This window comes from Gopherus evgoodei, chromosome 2 (genome assembly GCF_007399415.2).
Source record: "Gopherus evgoodei ecotype Sinaloan lineage chromosome 2, rGopEvg1_v1.p, whole genome shotgun sequence".
In the NCBI taxonomy this organism is placed as follows: domain Eukaryota; kingdom Metazoa; phylum Chordata; order Testudines; family Testudinidae; genus Gopherus; species Gopherus evgoodei.
The window spans coordinates 49,784,571-49,803,322 of record NC_044323.1 but is presented as its reverse complement, the minus strand read 5'-3'; the positions used below and the strand labels follow the sequence as shown (position 1 = coordinate 49,803,322).

General features: G+C 39.8%; 1 protein-coding gene across 2 annotated transcripts in view; it reads left to right on the top strand.

Annotated features, from left to right (window-relative positions):
* Positions 1 to 18,752, top strand: part of COL28A1 (collagen type XXVIII alpha 1 chain) — a 105,660-nt gene that overhangs the window by 83,653 nt on the left and 3,255 nt on the right. For both annotated transcript variants that reach the window (XM_030550637.1, XM_030550638.1), the window contains 8 exons: positions 295 to 363; positions 736 to 816; positions 908 to 943; positions 1,993 to 2,029; positions 4,107 to 4,658; positions 12,002 to 12,192; positions 17,439 to 17,688; positions 18,564 to 18,740. In XM_030550637.1, coding sequence (XP_030406497.1) covers positions 295 to 363; positions 736 to 816; positions 908 to 943; positions 1,993 to 2,029; positions 4,107 to 4,658; positions 12,002 to 12,192; positions 17,439 to 17,688; positions 18,564 to 18,736 — 1,389 coding nt within the window. In that variant the 3' untranslated portion in view covers positions 18,737 to 18,740. The remainder of the gene's footprint in view (positions 1 to 294; positions 364 to 735; positions 817 to 907; positions 944 to 1,992; positions 2,030 to 4,106; positions 4,659 to 12,001; positions 12,193 to 17,438; positions 17,689 to 18,563; positions 18,741 to 18,752) is intronic.

Sequence of the window (18,752 nt, the reverse complement as noted above, 5' to 3'; positions counted from 1 at the left end):
TACAGTGCCACCATCACAAAGCATTTTACAAAAGTATATACATATAGCAGGGCAACTGGTGCACCATACACCAACTCCTGTTTTACAAAAAGTATTGTGAGATCTTTAGTGTATGGACAGAATCTCCAAATCCAAACCCATTAGTTATTACTGCTACTTAAGAGCAGCACTTTTGAATTGTTGGTGACATTGCATAATGCAAATACTTCAGCTTTCTGTATGACACAGAATGTTATACATGAATGTATCTTTTCCATAACTTAATATCACTTTTACTCTCCATATTGTGTTTAGGGAGAACAAGGACTTCCAGGTTTACCAGGACCTAGGGGTTCAGAAGGATATGGCCTCCCTGGCTCAAAGGTAAATCCTAGCCTATGAGTTAATAAAGGATTTTTTTTTCTTATTAGATGTGCCTGGTTCTATGCAGATAAACAAAAGACCAACACTACCTTAAAGAGAGCTTGCAGCCTAAGGGCCTGATCCTGCAAACACTTAGGGCACATCTACACTATAAAACTATGTTAGGTTGACATACAGCCACTGCAGTAATTACTGCAGTGGCTCACGTACAAACTGCCCATCGACCAGTAGTCTCAAATGCACAGAAGAGTTCTTCCATGGGTTGGTATGGAGGACGTTTGCTAGTACAAAGAAAACAAAAACTGGGGAAGCACAGTTCCAATTACATGTCTCTAGCACTTCACTACTTTTTCCTCTGCTGTATTCTGTTAGGGAGATTATGGGGAGAAAGGCGATCCAGGAAAGAAAGGTGACAAAGGCGATATTGGAGAACCGGGACCTGTTGGACCAACGGTAAAATGCCTTTTTTACATTATTTAATTTTACAGAATGGAAATGAGACAAACTAGCATTTATTAATTGATCTCATTCTACAAATTCTTAGGGGTTTGTGGGAAGAAAAGGTGAACCTGGTCTTACTGTAAGTATGTACATTAATTGATTTATGACAGTCTAGAATTTACCCTTTGCAAAAACTGTGCATGTTTTGTTAATTTGAATAAATTCTGATCCTGCTGCTTCAGAGTTTGACTAAGTTATTATAAATTGGGCTGATCTGGAATTCAGGGACACACTGACAGTATATTAGCAATACATTTGGAAGAAGACAAATTCCACTAGAGATGATCATCATATTGGTGGAATTTGTGTCATAGACAGGTTCTGCAGTGTTGTTGTGGTGGAAGTTGCTGGCTGGAGTGGTGGAAGAACTTTGCTAACTATACCACTTCCTGAAGAATCTACACAGGCCAAACATAGAACGTTTCAAAACCCTTTCATGTGATAGACAGAAGCAGCCATTGTCCATTAGCTGAGAATGCACAATATGAGTGAATATAAATGCATATGGGAATGATTGGGGCATGTAGTAATGACCTTTCTATTGTCTAGACCACATAGTTTTGTTTCAGACATCCAAACAAGTTATTTTAGGATAATAAAATAGTAGACCATGTGTCTCTGAGATAACCACATAGAGTAAACTGCGTCATCTTTGCAAGGTGTGCATTAAAGGGTTTAATACCCGAGATGTGAACAACAGATTACAACTCTTGAGACCTAGGATTAGTATCAAGAACAATTTATTGTAAATACTTTGGGCCACATATTATGTAGATTTTTAAGAACAGCTAACTGACTTCATCTGAAGAAGTGGGGTTTCATACCCAAGAAAGCTTATGCCCAAATAAATGTGTTAGTCTTTAAGGTGCCACTTGACTCCTCGTTGACTTCAGCTAGGAGTACTATTTAGAAGCTGATGGCATGATACAGCCACCTATCAGCTGGTGAAATTTATGAGTTCTAGCCACTTTATAAGTGTCCCTAAGTGCAATATAATTTGCTCTGTAAAACAGCAAAACTGCAATAACAGGACAGCAGGTTTTGGATATGCAGTAGCAGCTCAAACAAAAGAAAAACATGCCCTAGGATTAGAATAAATGTAACACATTAATGAATACTCTCTTTCAGAAAGAAGAAATTATCAGACTTATCATGGAAATATGTGGTAAGATCTATGTTATAAAAAAGAAATAAGTTTTAATATGACACAATAAAACTACCATGGTTAAAAGGATACAAGTAAAGCCTGCTACTCCACATGTTAGTGTGGAAGGATCTCTGTCATAATGGAACACATGTACAGTGTCAGCAGTAAAACATCTTTAAATAAGATGTTACAGAAAATAAACAAAGTTGTGTGGAGCCTATGATTTTCAGCTGAAAAGTAAGCACATCACATGGGATAGCTAAAGGAATTCTGCAAATCAAAAGGAAATCCAGCAGAGCTCACAGTGGAAGTATAATCCAGCCAGAAACTGTATCATATATCCCTAGACACTATCTCAGCAAATGTAAAAAGGGTTCCAGGGACAGACACCAGCTGAAGCAGTCCTGACAGCATAGCCACACTGCCAGAGAAGTGGTTGGGGGGGGGGGAAAGAAGGGGAAGAAGAGAAGAGGAAGGAGGGAACACTAGGGGCCAGGCCTTCTGCATATCTCTGGGATCTGCAGGGTTTGTCGGCAAGCCATGCAGAATGTTCCACAAGTGGCCAAGAACCTGCTCTCTACACAGAATTACTGGAAGGATAACCTCACTGAGATGTCTTTCCATAACTCTGTACTACACACTGTCTGCAGAAGGGGTGACTAGGCAGAGGTTGGGCACATTGCCTTTACAGACTGTTCAAACCTGAGAAATCTGAGGACAAAAACTGCATAGTTACATGTCTTTTTTTAAAGGTTTCAGAAATTATTAACTAAATTGTCAGAAAAAATGTTAGGATTTCAGTTACTAGATTGCATGCTTTGAGAGACAGGGCTTAAATTATAAAAGCAAAATGCAATAAAGAACATTTCTGTTTATTAATTTACTTTGAAATTATTAATAGCTCCACTGAAAGTTATTAAATTGATATAGTTATGGATACTTTGTTTCCTATGTAGCTAATAGTGCTTAGTTCTCTGAAAACATCTGCTCAGTGTGCAGTGGCAAACAAAATGCTAACAGAATGTTAGGAACTATTAGAAAAGGGATAGATGATAAGACCGAAAACATCATAATGCTAATATATAAATCCCAGGTACACCCACATCTTGAATACTGTATGCGGTTCTGGTTTCCCCATCTCAAAAATATATATTAGAATTGGAAAAGATACAGAGCAGGGCCACAAAAATGATTAGGGGTATCGAACATCTTCCATATGAAGAGAGATTAAAAAGACTGGGACTGTTCATCTTAGAAAAGAGATGATTAAGAAGAGATATGATAGAGGTCTATAAAAACCAAGAATGTTGTAGAGAAAGTGAATAGGAAAGTGTTATTTAGCCCTGTACATAACACAAGAACCAGGAGTCACCCAATGAAATTAATAGGCAGTAGGTTTTAAATAAACATAAGGGAGTACTTCTTCACATAACACACAGTCAACCTGTGGAAATCATTGTCAGGGGATGTTGTGAAGGCCAACAGAATAACTAGGTTCAAAAAAGATATAGAGAAATTCTTGGAGGATAGGTTTATCAATAGCTATTAGCCAAGATGGTCAGGAACACAAATCCATGCTCTTAGTACCACGAAACCTCTGTTTGCCAGAAGCTGGGAGTGGATGACAGAGGATGGGTCACTTGATAATTGCCCTGTTCTGTTCATTGCCTCTGAAAGCATTTGGCACTAGCCCTATCAGAAGACAGGTTACTGGACTAAGTGGACTATTGATCTGACCCAGTATAGCCATTCTTATGTTCTAATAAATATTTAGTAGATGCAGGTTTAGTAGTTGGTAAATAAACAAAATGTAAACAAAGAAAGAGCACCTTCATTATAAAAATATAGAGATAGATAAATACTTTAAAACTTGGGAAGTCAGAATCTTCTACTCATTTCTCTCCATTCTGTATCTGGCCTACCATTTGCTATGAAAAAAAAATCTCAGTAACTGTGGATTACTTTAGTTTTCTGTTTTCAGAAAAGTCATCTTGGCTTGGGTGCCTGAGAATCTGATATATATTTTTTCAGTTGCATTCATTGTGTAATCAAAAGGACGTTTCTCATAAAATGTCAAAAATTGTTAATATTTTAGGCTGTGGCATCAAATGTAAAGAAACTCCACTGGAACTTGTATTTGTGATTGACAGCTCAGAAAGCGTTGGACCAGACAACTTCAGAATTGTCAAAGATTTTGTGAAAACACTCATTGACAAAGTAACAGTCAACAAAGATACAGCTCGCATTGGCATTATCAACTTCAGCCACAAAGTAGAGCTGGTATCGACTCTGCAGCAGTACACGAGCAAAGATAAGGTGAAACTTGCTGTTGATAATATGCAGTACCTAGGGGAAGGCACTTACACAGCTGCAGCTATCAGTAAAGCCATTGAGATATTTCAAGTTGCACGACAAGGGGTAAGAAAAGTGGCTATTGTAATAACAGATGGACAAGCTGATACTCGTGATCAAAGACTGGATGTTGTAGTGAGGAATGCGCATGCCATCAACATCGAGATATTTGTAATTGGGGTGGTTCAGAAGACTGATCCTAACATTCAGGAGTTTCTGGAAGAATTGCAGCTCATTGCTACGGACCCTGACAGTGAACATGTCTACCAGATAGATGACTTTATCACACTCCCAGGTAAGAGAAACTACCTCTTTAACAGGAACCATGAAAACAGTGCACTGCATGGAATTAGGCCTTTGACATAGCAACTGAAGCAAGTCAGTATAGTTCTGTGGCAAAGTAGCTTGCCTCTTACCTTCAGATGCAACTCATTCTTCTGTTTCCCTCACTCACTGTGTAATTTAGTCCTCTAGCCAAATCAAATCTTCATGCCTTCCAAGGTAAATGAAAGTCCAATACAAACAATGAGAGTTCCCACAGCCATTCTTTATCCAGCTTCTTTTGTTCTGTGGGCTACCAGCCCTCCATTGAAGGCTTCTGTCAATCTTTCCCCAGAATGCCTCAGTGCTGGGTCAAAGTTCCATTCTCTGTGAAGTTTTCTGTCCTTCGTGCAGGAGAGCGAAGAGGATTTCTCCTCACCTTGTCATTCTGTCTGTCTGTCTGTCTCTCTCTCTCTTTCTCTGGGCCACTAATCTCCCTCAAGGTCTGTCAATCCTTCCCTCCTTTTCACAGTTTCACATAGAGCTTATGACACTTCCCAACCTCTCCTCCCCATAGACACCACCATAAAGTACTCCTTCCAGTCTCTCCACCCCACAGATTTATCAGTTTCAAGGCCAGGAGGGACCACTGTGATCATCTAGTCTGACCTCCTGTATAACACAGGCCACAGAACTTCCCCAAAATAATTCCTAGAACATCTCTTTTAGAAAAACATCTATTCTTGATTTAAAAATGACCAGTGATGGAGAGTACACCAGGACCCTGGGTAAATTGTTCCAATGATTAATTACCTATACTGTTAAAAAATTACAACTATTTGTGCCATTGGATTGTATTATACCTTTCCCTGATAGACTGAAGAGTTCATTTATCAAATATTTCTTCCCCATGTAAGTACTTAGAGATAAGGCTACATTTTAGTCATGGGCATTTTCAGCAAAAGTCATGGACTGGTTATGAGCAGTAAACAAAAATTCATGGCCCGTGACCTGTCCATGGCTTTTACTGAAAATGCCTGTGACTAAAACTTGGGTGGGGGGCTGGGAGGGCAGTCTGGAGTGCTCTGGGCACTGGAGAAGGTGGCCCAGGGGACCCTGCTGGTGGGAGGGGTTGGGCAGCATGCCCTGGGACCCCCGCTGGTGCTGGGGGGAGGCAGTGAGCAGCCAGGACCCCTGCTGTTGCTGGTGGGGGGAGGGTTGACGGGGTTGGCAGGGGCTCCCACCTGGCTCCGTGTCCCTGCAGCAAAGGGGTGGAAGGGTCAGGGGTCTCGGTGTGCTGCTCCAACCGCAAATGTTTCTGAAGCATTTCCGAAGTTCCCAGAAGATCTAAGGACTCTGGCAGTCTCAGGGTGTTCAGATCAAATTGATAAGCATCTTGTTAAACAGGACGTCAAGGAAGTGTCTATTTGACAGGGAAGCCCTCTGGCCTGGGGGCTTTCCCATTTTCATGTTCTTAATCTTCTCAATTAACTCATCCTCTGCTACAGGCACATCAAGGTTTCTATGCTGGACTGCAGTAATTTGCAGTAGTGTAATATTTTTGAAAAATTGAAGAATATTTCATTAATCTTCAGGTGAGGTACATAGTTTACCATGTGTATCATGGATGGCCGTGATTCTGCATGCAGAGGTCTTTTGTCTTAGGCCAGTGGTTTTCGAAATGTGGGTTCTGGAATGTAAGGCACTGAGTTGCGTTGGCTCTGGTGAGCACCGCCAAACAGGCTGTTAAAAGTCCCATCAGTGGTGCTGCCTGGCTAAGGCAGACTAGTCCCTACATGTTCTGACACCGCGCTGCGCCCTGGAAGCTGCTGGCAGCAGGTCCGGCTCCTAGGCGGGGGATAGGGTGGAGGTGGCCGCAGGGCTTCATGCACTGCCCTGCCCTGAACACCAGCTCTGCACTACCATTGGCTGGGAACTGGCCAATGGGAGCTGGGGGAGCACTGCCTGTGAGCAAGAGCCATGCGGAGCCGCTTGCTTACTTCTGCCTAGGAGCTGGACCTGCTGCTGCCTGCTTCCAGGGCACAATGTAGTCATGGTGCCAGGACACACAGGAAGCTTGCCTTAGCACCCCTGCTGTGCGCTGATTGGGAGCCGCCCAAGTAAGCCCTCACCCCAATACCATGCCTGAGCCCTAAGCCCCCCCAAACCTTGAGCCCTCTCCTGCACCCCAAACATCCCATCCCCAGCCCCACCCCAGAGCCTGCAGTCCCAGCCCAGAGCCCTGCCCCCCTCCTGCAGCACACCAATCCTTGCCCCATCCCTGAACCCCCTAAAACCCAATGCCCCTTCCTGCACCTCAAACTCTTCATCCCCAGTCCAACCCCATAGCCCTCAACCTACACCCCAATCCTCTGCCCTAGCCCATAGCCCTTCCCACACCTCAAACCCCTCATCCCCAGCTCCTTTGGGTTGCAGGCATCAACAATTTTCTTCAACTGGCTTTCCAGAAAAGTTTGAAAACCACTGTCTTAAGCAATATGCCAGCAATTTGCCTGCTTTTTCACTCAATTCCCAGAAGTCCTGCCGGAATCAAAATAGGGTGAATTCAGATGTGCTGAGTACAGCTTACTGAGTTTAAATCTACAATTAATTGAGGATCAAAGAAATCCTGGAGATGGAGCTGTGGCATAAGATAAATTGAGCTCTTTTACTTTTTTCTCAAGAGCTTTCATTTTTTTCTCCAGGTACCCCCTTCTTCTCAGATGCAAAACTTACAATTTTATCTCTACTTGCCCTTGAGCAAAATAGCCTGCTAGAAGATGTTGAGGGTTCATTTGTCTCCAGGAATAAGCCAGTTTCTTTTACAATAAAATTTTTGAAATGCGGCTCTAATAAAAGTGAAGAATTAAATGTCTAGCTATAAGGCTATTTCTCTCTCAGGTCTGTTCCTATCTGAAGAGTTATAGGGACATGATCAGCGATAGCACTTGTATTAATGGAGGAGAAAATTACAGAATTAATGAAGTCCCCTGGAGATAAAAAAGAAATCTATACAGGAATAGGACTCAGGTACCAGAGGAAACTATGAATAATCCTTACCCATTAGATGCATACGTCGCCAGATATCACGTAGTCCCAGATCTTCAATGTGTAACTCCAGATCCATTCTAGTTTTGGTTGGTATATGACCCTGAGGCTGAGATTTGTTCAATCAATCACCTCATTTAAATTCCTAACAATAACAGTAAGGATATGGGGTTCACCATGTAATTTAATAAAACCCTATGAAAAGTTTCAGGAACATCAAGCTTAGGTCCATACATATTAGCAGTGATTAGTTCAGATACATTTGTGGTGACTTTAAGGATTAAAACTCTGCCCTGATTGTCTGAAATTGACTCCAAGACTGTTACAGACAGTGCTTTATGGAAGAGAATGGCTGTCCCTCTAGATTTGGATGAGAAGCAGCAAGACATTGTTTCTTCTATCAAGTCTTGTTCTAATTTAGCAGCCTCATCTGTGGTCAAGTGTATCTCCTGCAAAAGCACTTCGTTTGCCTTTGCTTTCTTTAATAATGAGTACACTTTTTTCTTTAACAAGAGTATTGAGACCCGTTATATTCCAGGAAATAAAAGATTTAGGACCATTTGGCTGTGTTAAGAATTATTTTTGTAGCCTTACAAATGAAGGGGATGGAATGTTTGTATAATTTGCTCTAGTATGTCACATTCTCCTCCCCATACAGAAATCCACTGTGGTGGGAGTCCATGGATGAAATGTCTCAGACACGTATTCCACAGATTTTGGATTATCTGCCAGATGCTTGACTTGCCAGACTTTCAGGGAACAGGGAGGGGAGAAAAGCACAAAAAGACAAGATAAAGCAAAAACATAACATACATATACCAACTTAACTTTATACCAAGCATAGGCAAGCACAATGAAAAGGTAATAGTTGTCAAATACTTAACATTATATAGACAAAACTAAACCATTAATAAATTCTGGAGGGGGTCAGCCAAGGAGACACATTATTCAGGCTGAGAAAGCCACCACTACCCATTATTTAAAGTATTACTATTATTTATTTAAAACAGGGATCCTATTTTCCCCATACCAGTAGTAACTACATGGTAAGGAGACAGAAAGAGAGCATGCACTCCACAAATGGAATACTTCTTAACTAGGTATGTCAAGGATATGCCTGTATATTATCCCCTAACTTGTAATTGTTTCAGTTTGCCAAACCAAACACCAGAGTACTGGTAATGTAGGTTGGTGCACTGACTAAGACATTGCATGTTGTGGGAATTCCAGAACCACATGTCCCTCCCCATTTTAGTTTACAACCAAACATTCAGTTTCTCTTCTTCCTATTAATATAACTAACAGGAGAGGAATCTAACTGCTCCCAAAATTGTAAATTATTGCACCAAAGAACACAGCAAACAAGTGACTCCTCTATATTTACTTCATACTTCATGTTCATGTACTCCAGATTTGAGCTTATCGAAGGCATTAGGATGAGGAAAAAAACTGAAGAAGATGTAGGGGGGTCAGGGCAAGGGGGACGAGGAAGGCAGTGGATGTGGGGTCAGGGGCAAGCAGGGTCAGGGTGAGAGGGAGAAAGTAGAAGGTGACAGGGAGGGTAGAAGTCATTGTCCTTGTAGCTCAGCAACCCATGTTGGTCTTCTCCTCTGCTCTGTTGGACCGTAGGAGGTACAACTACATTGCTCAGCTCCTGTGCAACTTTCCATGACATCTTGCAGGGAAGAAAACCATCTCTCCTACTTCCAGCACATAGGACGTCAAGTTGCTGGGCTTTGAGGAGCCCCAGCAGTAAGGCATGGCAATACAGCAGAGTTTCTCGCTGGCACCAATTTTAAAAAGTGGTATTGGATCCCTCAGATTTCTGCAGAGCATTAGGGAGCTGCACCATCCCATCTTTGGTGGGTATGTTGGTGCCCAGCTAATACACAATATTAATTCATTCATATATAGCCATCTTTACTTCCTCTCTGAACTAGGTCTTTCTTTAATCAATAAGGCCTTCCTCCTAGATTGTGGCTTTTGAGACATCTTGTAAAGTGTTCTTAAACAATTCCCAATTATCCCAAAAATTCACATTTTTCTGATTAAATTCTTCTTCCCATCTGATTTGGCTCATAATTGTGAAATTGGCCCTTTTAAAGTCCTCATAAGTAAATATATCACTGGTCTGAACTTTACTCTGGACATCAGAAATGTGATCAAGTCATGATCACTTGTACTTAGACTACCATTAATCTTTAGTTCTGTGATCAGTTCCTCTTTATCTGTCAAGATGAAGTCTAATATAGGTCCAATATAGTTTTGGACACAACTCTTTTTGGGTTAGGAAATCATCATCTATAATATTGGGAAATTCCAAGGATGTTTTAGCACTGGCACCATGAGACAGCATATGTCACTCAAATTGAAGTCCCCCATAATCACTCAGTTTTTTTTCCCTATACGCTAGAGAGAGGTGCATAAGGAGATGGTCATCCTGTTCCCTAGCGTGATTTGGTGATCTGTAGCAGATACCAACTAACACTCTGTTTTGTGTGCTATCTGCTAAGGCATTGATTCCTAAGCATTCAAGATCACTCTCTTCTGCACTAATTGGTGACTTGGAAACATTTTTGACAAAGCGTGCCACTCTCCCTTCTATTGCCTACTTGATCCTTTCTAAACAAGTTATAACCATTGATTTTAATGCAAATAATCCCATCAAAATTCAGTAATACCAACTAAATCAAATTTGTGCCCATAAAGGAGCAATTCCTCTCCCTCTTCTTTGTTAACCAGGCTCCTAGCATTGGTGTAGAGGCAATTATAGACTTTCTTCCCTTCATATCCTTTGGTTCCTTGACTGATTTTATTCTCAGCATCTCAATTTTGTGCTAACTAGTGCTCATTTTTTCTTTTCTTACCCTCCCTTTTTCTGTTAGTTTAACCCCCTCATGACTACTCTAGCTACCCTGTCCCCAAGGAGATTGGTTCGCCTTCTCCTGAGGTAGAGGCCATCTAAACTATACAGTCCCCTCCTCCCATAGAAAGTAGATCAATGTTCCACAAAACCAAAACCCTACACCACTTACTTAGCCAGCAGTTCACTTCCAGAATCTTCTGCCTTCTGTCTTCCTTTGCCCTTGGCACAGCCTTTCCAGGTTCTCTCACCTGAGAAAACCGTCAACAGTATTGTTCCCTCCCTTGTCTCTTTCACACTGGGAAAAAGGACCTCCCAGCAGGCCTGGCTTTCAGGTTTGTAGTCGCCATGTCCCAGAGGAGCTATAATCTGCAGAAAGCCTTTTTTCTAAACTAAAATTACTAAAGGACTGTGCTAGGCCTGTATCCTGCCTTAAAGTGCCTGCAGGCCCTGTTACAAACTCATAAGACTGAGATTTTTCTATGGCAAATTAAAACACTATGGCCTAGATCCACCAAGGTAGACTACTAACTTCCACTGATCTCAAGGGAAATTAAAAGCCTAAATACCTTTGTGGATCTGGGCCTAAATCTTTTTTCCAACTCCACTGGCAATATTTACATCAGAGTATAGGACCAGAGATGATACCACCTACTCAGTTAGACCCTGAACCTGTAATGAGGTCTGCCTGCACAGACATCTTGGCAGAACTGGAACCTCACTGAGTAAGTGGTAACATCACTCTTATACTCTGATGCGATTATGGCCAGCAGTGACTCAATAGGGCTCCATGTGGGCTCAGGGGCCAGCCCATGAAGAGTTCATAGTAGGATTGGGACCTTAACAACAGATTCAGCCACTTTCTCTAGTCACTTGTCCCTGTGCTGTTTAGATACTAATGAAGCCCTATATATTAGTTCCATTCAGTCATTAATTTGGAGATATCACTGATATATGAAGCAACAAAAATAAATAGATTTGAGAATACTCATTTTATATTAGTTCTTTTCAGATAATTTTGTGATCTACTTTTCAAGTCATTCTCTAAGAGGACTTAATTTTTCAATACATTTCCCCTGTCTCAATTAATTCACTGTTTCAGAGGTAAATACATCTAGGATATACTATATGTAGCAGCTTTCAAGACAAACAGGTGACTGCCAACCAGATGTACAGACACTAGAACAAGGGTTCTCAAACTGGGGTCAAGAACAGGTGTCAGGTGTCATAACCATGCTGCTCTTTCCATATTGCTAAATGGGAGAGGGATCCCAGACAGATACGAAGGGTTTTCTGGGGGAAGGCAGTCAAGGGGTGGAAAAGGTTGAGAACCACTGCACTGGATTATAGACTTTTCTTTGTTCATGTGAATGATCATTTTAGAGCAACTCTGGCAACTGTTCACTTATGCACTGAATTTCCTGTCAGAATCAGAGTAAAATGCAGATTTCTGTTAATCTTTTCAGCTCTTGAGAATAATCTCTTCCAACAAATCTGTGAGAATGACTCCAGCTCATATATCACTAGAGTCTTCAGTTCATCTTCAACTCTTCACCCTGGATTTGAAACACCCAACGAACGTAATATCCATCAGTTTGGTAAAACTCAAACTCCAGAACTTTATGTCCCTCCTCCTACACAAGAAACTACCAATTTTGTAAGTAAGGTAATTATTACTGATATTTAAAAAGAACTATGCCTGTATTTACATAAAACCATAATTTCTTACATTGTTTATTATCCTTGTAAGATGCAACATGATCAAATCATGAATTCTTTCAATAGACAGAAGCAAGACCTGGACAAAGGATATTTAAAGTGAGATCTGGAACCTTATTGCTAATTATTTGGTAAATAGCTGTTATTTAAAGAGGTAGATGTTGGAGTTTTAGACTCAAATGGAGATCTGTAAACTTTTCACAGTATGGACACATCTTAAAGTGAGCTTTGTGGGTACCTCTCCTTTCATTCACAATTGTACAAATCACCACCTATTTGCGAATGCAACTAGAACAATTTCTTACATGGAAAAGTACTATTAGGAAATATGTTAGAAAAGAAAATATATGTAGCAAAGTGCACATGTATGCTATGAATGTACAGAATAAGAAATTCACTCTGAAAGCAACATTTTAAAAGGGCTTCAACCTGGCCTCTATTTATAACCCTGCAAGTGAGTATGCACCCAGTTTACATGCCTAATTATGCAATAGAAGACATTTTTATGTGAAAAATATGGTAACTGCCTGTGCAAACATGTTGTGAAGGCACAGTTTTGTGCAGTTAGAATGAAATCCCACATGTTGAAAATTAGATTCTGTAATCTCTGAGGAATAATTCCAGGATAAACATCTTAACACACTTAAAACCACCTTCTCCAAACAAGGACACTCCACTGAGAAGTGGATTGAATCATGGAACAGCCCACCCAAATGCTTCAAGACAGAAATAAACCCCCCTCTGACCCACCCACTTAGTTTTCACCTACCAACCCATATTGGAACCATACACGGTATCAAACAACCCATACTTGATGGGGACCCCGTTCTGAAAGAGATCTTTCCTGAACCTCCACTTCAGGCCTTCAAACAACCTTCAAGCCTCTCCAAGCTCATCATCAGAAGCAAGTTCCCCACAGATCAGGACACATCAATTCAAAGTGGTACCAGAGCCTGCCAGAGCAACAGATGCAAAATCTGCAGACATATCTCCACTGCTACAAGGACCATCACTCCCCACAACACATCTTTCAAGATCTATGCGTCCTACACATGCCTATAACAACATGTGGTGGACCTCATCCAGTGCACTAAACACTTAATTTAAGGTTTATTACAATAATCTGTACCCATCAACCCTGTCTTTTTGCCCTATGACTGCAGAGGTGTTAATGGGCTACTCTACCTTGATGGTCCCTTACAATATGTGCCAACTAGTTATGCTAAACAACCTATTCTACCTTGCATTTTGCTGTGATGCTGGGATTACCTTTCCCAGGCCTGAAGAAGAGCTCTGTGTGGCTCGAAAGCTTGTCTCTCTCACCAACAGAGGTTGGTCCATTAGGCAATATTACTTACCCACCTAGTCTCTATAATATCCTATAGGATATTTTCAGATGATATCAGATCACTCAATTTTCAAGCGTTGCTGGTTCTTCCTTTCTTTCTGCATCTATTATGGACATCCTAGAGAGGGTGCAGGGTTGTTTTTTGTAAAACTATTTTAACAGTTAAAATGTTACAAATTCTAGTGACATTTTCCATTCTAAGGAATATCTGTTCAAACCAACAATATGTTACCCAATAGCAGAAAAGTGTGGGGTTTTTTGGGCTGTCAAGCAATTAAGAAAATTAATCGCGCGATTAATCACACTGTTAAACAATAGAATACTATTTATTTTAAATATTTTGGATGTTTTCTAAATTTTTAAATATATTGATTTCAATTACAACAGAATACAAAGTGTACAGTTTTCACTCTGTTTATTTTTTATTGCAAATAGTTGCACTGTAAAAAACAAAAGAAATAGTATTTTTCAATTCACCTAATACAAGTACTGTAGTGCGATCTCCTTGTCATGAAAGTTGAATTTACAAATGTAGAATTATGTGCAAAAATATAAATGCGTTCAAAAATAAAACAGTGTAAAACTTCAAAGCCTACAAGTCCATTCAGTCCTATTTCTTGTTCAGCCAATTGCTCAGACAAACAAGTTTGTTTACATTTGCAGGAGATAATGCTGCCCACTTCTTGTTCACAATGTCACCTGAAAGTGAGAACAGGTGTTCTCATGGCACTGTTGTAGCTGATGTTGCAAGATATTTACATGCCATATGCACTAAAGATTCATATGCCTCTTCATGCTTCAACCACCATTCCAGAGGACATGCATCCATGCTGATGATCCTGGATCCTGCTCAATAACAATCCAAAGTGGTGCAGACTGATGCCTGTTCATTTGCATAATCTGAGTCTGATGCTACAGCAAAAGGTTGATTTTCTTTTTTGGTGGTTCGGGTTCTATAGTTTCTACATTGGAGTGTTGCTCTTTTAAGAATTCTGAAAGCTTGCTCTATACCTCATCCCTCCCAGATTTTGGAAGGCGCCTCAGATTCTTAAACCTTGGGTCAAGTGCTGTAGCTATCTTTAGAAATCTGACATTGGTACCTTTTTTGTGTTTTGTCAAATCTGCAGTGAAAGTGTTCTTAAAATGAACATGTGCTGAGTGATCATCTGAGACTGCAAAACAAGAAATATATGGCAGAATACAGGTAAAACAGAGTGGGAGTCATATAATTCTCCCCCAAGGAGTTCAGTCACAAATTTAATTAACACATTTTTTTAACTAGTGTCATCTGCATGGAAGCATGTTCTCTGGAACAGTGGCCAAAATCTGAATGAGCATACAAATGTTTAGCATATCTGGAACATAAATACCTTCAATGCCTGCTACAAAAGTCGTATGTGAATGCTTGTTCTCACTCTATGATGAGATTTTAAATAAGAAGAGGGCACCATTATCTCACGTAACTATAAACAAACTTGTTTGTCTTAGCAATTGGTTAAATAAGAAGTAGGACTGAGTGGACTTGTAGGCGCTAAAGTTCTGCATTGTTTTGTTTCTGAGTGCAGTTATGTAACAAAAAAATTGTAAGTTCCACTTTCACAATAAAGAGATTGTACTACAGTACTTGTAAGAGGTGAATTGAAAAATTCTGTTTCTTTTGTTTATCATTTTACAGTGTAAATATTTGTAATAAAAATAATAATATAAAGTGAGTGCTGTACACTTTGTATTGTGTTGTAATTGAAATCAATATATTTGAAAGTGTAAAAAAATCCAAAATATTTAATAAATTTCAGTTTGTATTCTATTGTTTAACAATGTGATTAAAACTGCGATTAATCGCAATTAATTTTTTTAATCACGATTACTTTTTTGAGTTAACTGCATGAGTTAACAGCCTTTAATTGACAGCCTTGGTTTTTTTTTTTAAAAGTTAATAATTTTTTTAAAACTGAACAACAGTTTTTAATGGTCTGGTCTCTTCACTCTGAGGCCCAGCCTTGTGCACTGGGTCACAAACAATATGGGTTTGGAGCAGAGGCTGCTCTACCTACAGGCAATCTAGGCACTTGCCTAGGGCAGCAGATTTATGGGCAGTGGTCTAGAGTGGCAAATTTGGCCTGGCCACTCCTCTGTCATGAGCAAATCTGAGGGCTTGTCAACACTTCAAAGATTTCCCTGACGGGCCAAAGGTTGCCGATCCCTGATTGAGACGAATAGCGGAATAACATACATATGCTGTTTTTGCTTTTGTCTCTGGGCAAATCATGCCTCTAGTTACACCTAATGTTGCATGGGTGAAACTGAGGGCAGAATTTGGCCTTATGTAGGCAAAATAGTTGGAAGCATCATGTTGAGCTCATTAGTGAATTGGCTGTTTATGGGATCACATACTACATGTGATTTATTGTTAATTATTTTTACCTCTAAATGACCAGGTTCTCATTAATGTGAATTTGGATGATCATATCAACAGCTAAATCTTTACAGCTCCTATCTCCCATCAAAATAAATGAAATTGAGCTGAAACACAAATGTAAGTTTGCAGCCTGAAGAGGCTTCTTTGGACTGTGTCCGCAAGCTTAAACGTTTCCCACTGTTACAGCTATTGAGTCACAATGAGCAGGATTTTTCCTGGACTGGCCCTAGATTCTGGTTGCTTGTAAACAGGGGGATGCAGAACACAGTGTCCAGTTATAAAAAAGTGACAAATCAGCTCACCGGTATCCAATATTTATTTATTTATAAATATTATTTATTTCACATTAATCTGTAACAGGACATGCTTTAAGTTGCTGTTTGAAATGTTGAAGTCTGTAATATTGCTTTTAAAGGAGTGTGTACATAATTTCATAAATCAAAAGCAGTGCATTATTTATAGATTTGGAGTTCCGATAATTCAGAGAACCCCTCTCCATTCTGTGATCTGTAATTCCATTGTTTCTAAACCTTGGAGTCATTTTTAAAATTTGGGTGTCAGGTTAATGATCTGCAGAGCTTTACAGGTTTTAGGAAGAGGGGTTATTTTGTCCAAAAAAATCTACATATTTCTATATCCCTAATGAATAATTCACTATCAATTGTAGATTTCTTTTCAAATTCTGATATTTGATCATCTGTATTTACTTCTTAATATGATCCTGTTAACCGTTCAAAATCCTGACTATCAGCAGCAGGGAGATGAGATGATCTCATGTGACCGTGAATGGAAGGAGAAATGTCCACAAGCCAATCTGTGTATTAAGATATGATCTGCACAATTTAAATGTTTATCGCCTTCTGCTCTAGCAGTCTCTTAGTGATTACTTACTTACTTCCTAAAAGCATCTCTGAAGAGGCAGAATGCATGCATATCCCCCTGCAAATAATGCAGCAAATAGGGTGCTATCCATCTCATTGCCTAGATTCAGGATCTAAAATGTCACATAATCCCTTGGACTACATACTAGAAATTATAACGCATTTCACAGATTCATTTTGCCCTTTGGCCCCTCATATCCCTGACTTTATTTACTTTGCCAACAAAAAGGTTCCTGCGGCATTGATTGACTAGAATTAGGTTTGACATAGCCTGTGACTGAATTAAGTGGAAAGCACTATACTGCCTTCTCAGTCCATCAGCACCCAAGAAGTTCTAAAAACATATTTAGTAAAAATAGCAACAGAGAGATGTGGAGGTTTACAATTCATTAGAGAGGCATGAACTTGCTGACCAGTACAGATAAATAGTGCATGAGAAAATACTATTAGCCTCCTATATCATCTCAATTTTTCTCTTGGTATGCGAGTCTAAGTAGAATTTTACCATTAATGTAAAACTTTGAATCCTTTTGCAGCTGAGCCCTCCAGAGACTGACAGAGAGACAGAGCTGTTGTCTTCCTCACTGGATTATACTGCTAGCACACCTTTTCAATGGAACCTTCCAGATAGTCACAGACAACCAGTGACCTCTTCTTTTGCTGGCAGACCTGATGACTTGGAAACTAGAGCTCCTAGTCCGGATATTCCTCTGCCATTCGGTATAATCACAGATGTAAAATGGCCTTCAACAGTTTTGCAGCCTCAAGTAATAGCAACTAGAAAAGGTAAGGAGCAAATGTTGCTGCTAGAATTTGGAAAGAACAAAGATCTTGTTCTTGTCTTGTTACCATTGGTTTTTGTTTTACAGTAGATGTTTGTCTGGGTTTTTTAAGGATTTCATTCTTTTCCTCCAAAATGCTAACTACTTTTCACAACACTTTGAATACAAGCTATTTTAAATTTGTTATGGTGGCAAATGCAGAGAGTATAAGGAGGCAAAGTGGATTAAGTGAACAAGTCGTTTTCATGCTTGAGGACTTGAGTTCAAATCATTTAGCCTAGAAAGAGAAAAAAATTAATAGCTCGATACACAACTGAGAACAATGAGCAAACTCTGCTCAAGCGAGCCTGGGGCCTGGAGATGTAGCAGATATTTCTAGTCAAGGATGAATGGCATTCACAATATTTCAGGAGACTTGCCTCCACTATTTTTTAGTCTAGGCGGCGTTAACAAACCTTAATATTTGCTAGACACTAAATTCACCAGATTATATCGGGTACAAAATAAAGCATCTATAAATTGGGAGTTAAATATTTGCAAACCACTAATTATTTTTATCCTACTGGTTGCTATTGCTCGGCAATTACATTTTCTAGAATAAGAACCCAATTCTGGCACCTCAACACTGATTTAGGTTCCAAAATAGGGATTTAAGCACCCAAATTTGAAAATTGAGCCACTAGTCCATATATCTTTCAATCCATTCACATACCTTCCACTGATGTCAATGGGAATTTGATTGAGGACTGTATATGAACCCAAGAGATCAAGTGGGTGGAACAGGAGATGGATTTTATTTACTGAAGAAAGTTCTTTTATAAAGTTCAGTTTAACACAATAATGAAGAAAAACCCCAGCTAACTTAACTTGTGTTTTCAGATCCTAGATGCTTGGAGCCTATGAAACCAGGAGACTGTCGAGATTATCTGATGAAGTGGTATTATGACAAGGATGCCAATTCTTGTGCCCGATTTTGGTATGGAGGTTGTAATGGCACCAGAAATAGGTTTGATACAGAAAAAGAATGTCAGGAAACCTGTATTCATGGATGAACAAGTAAGTCACATT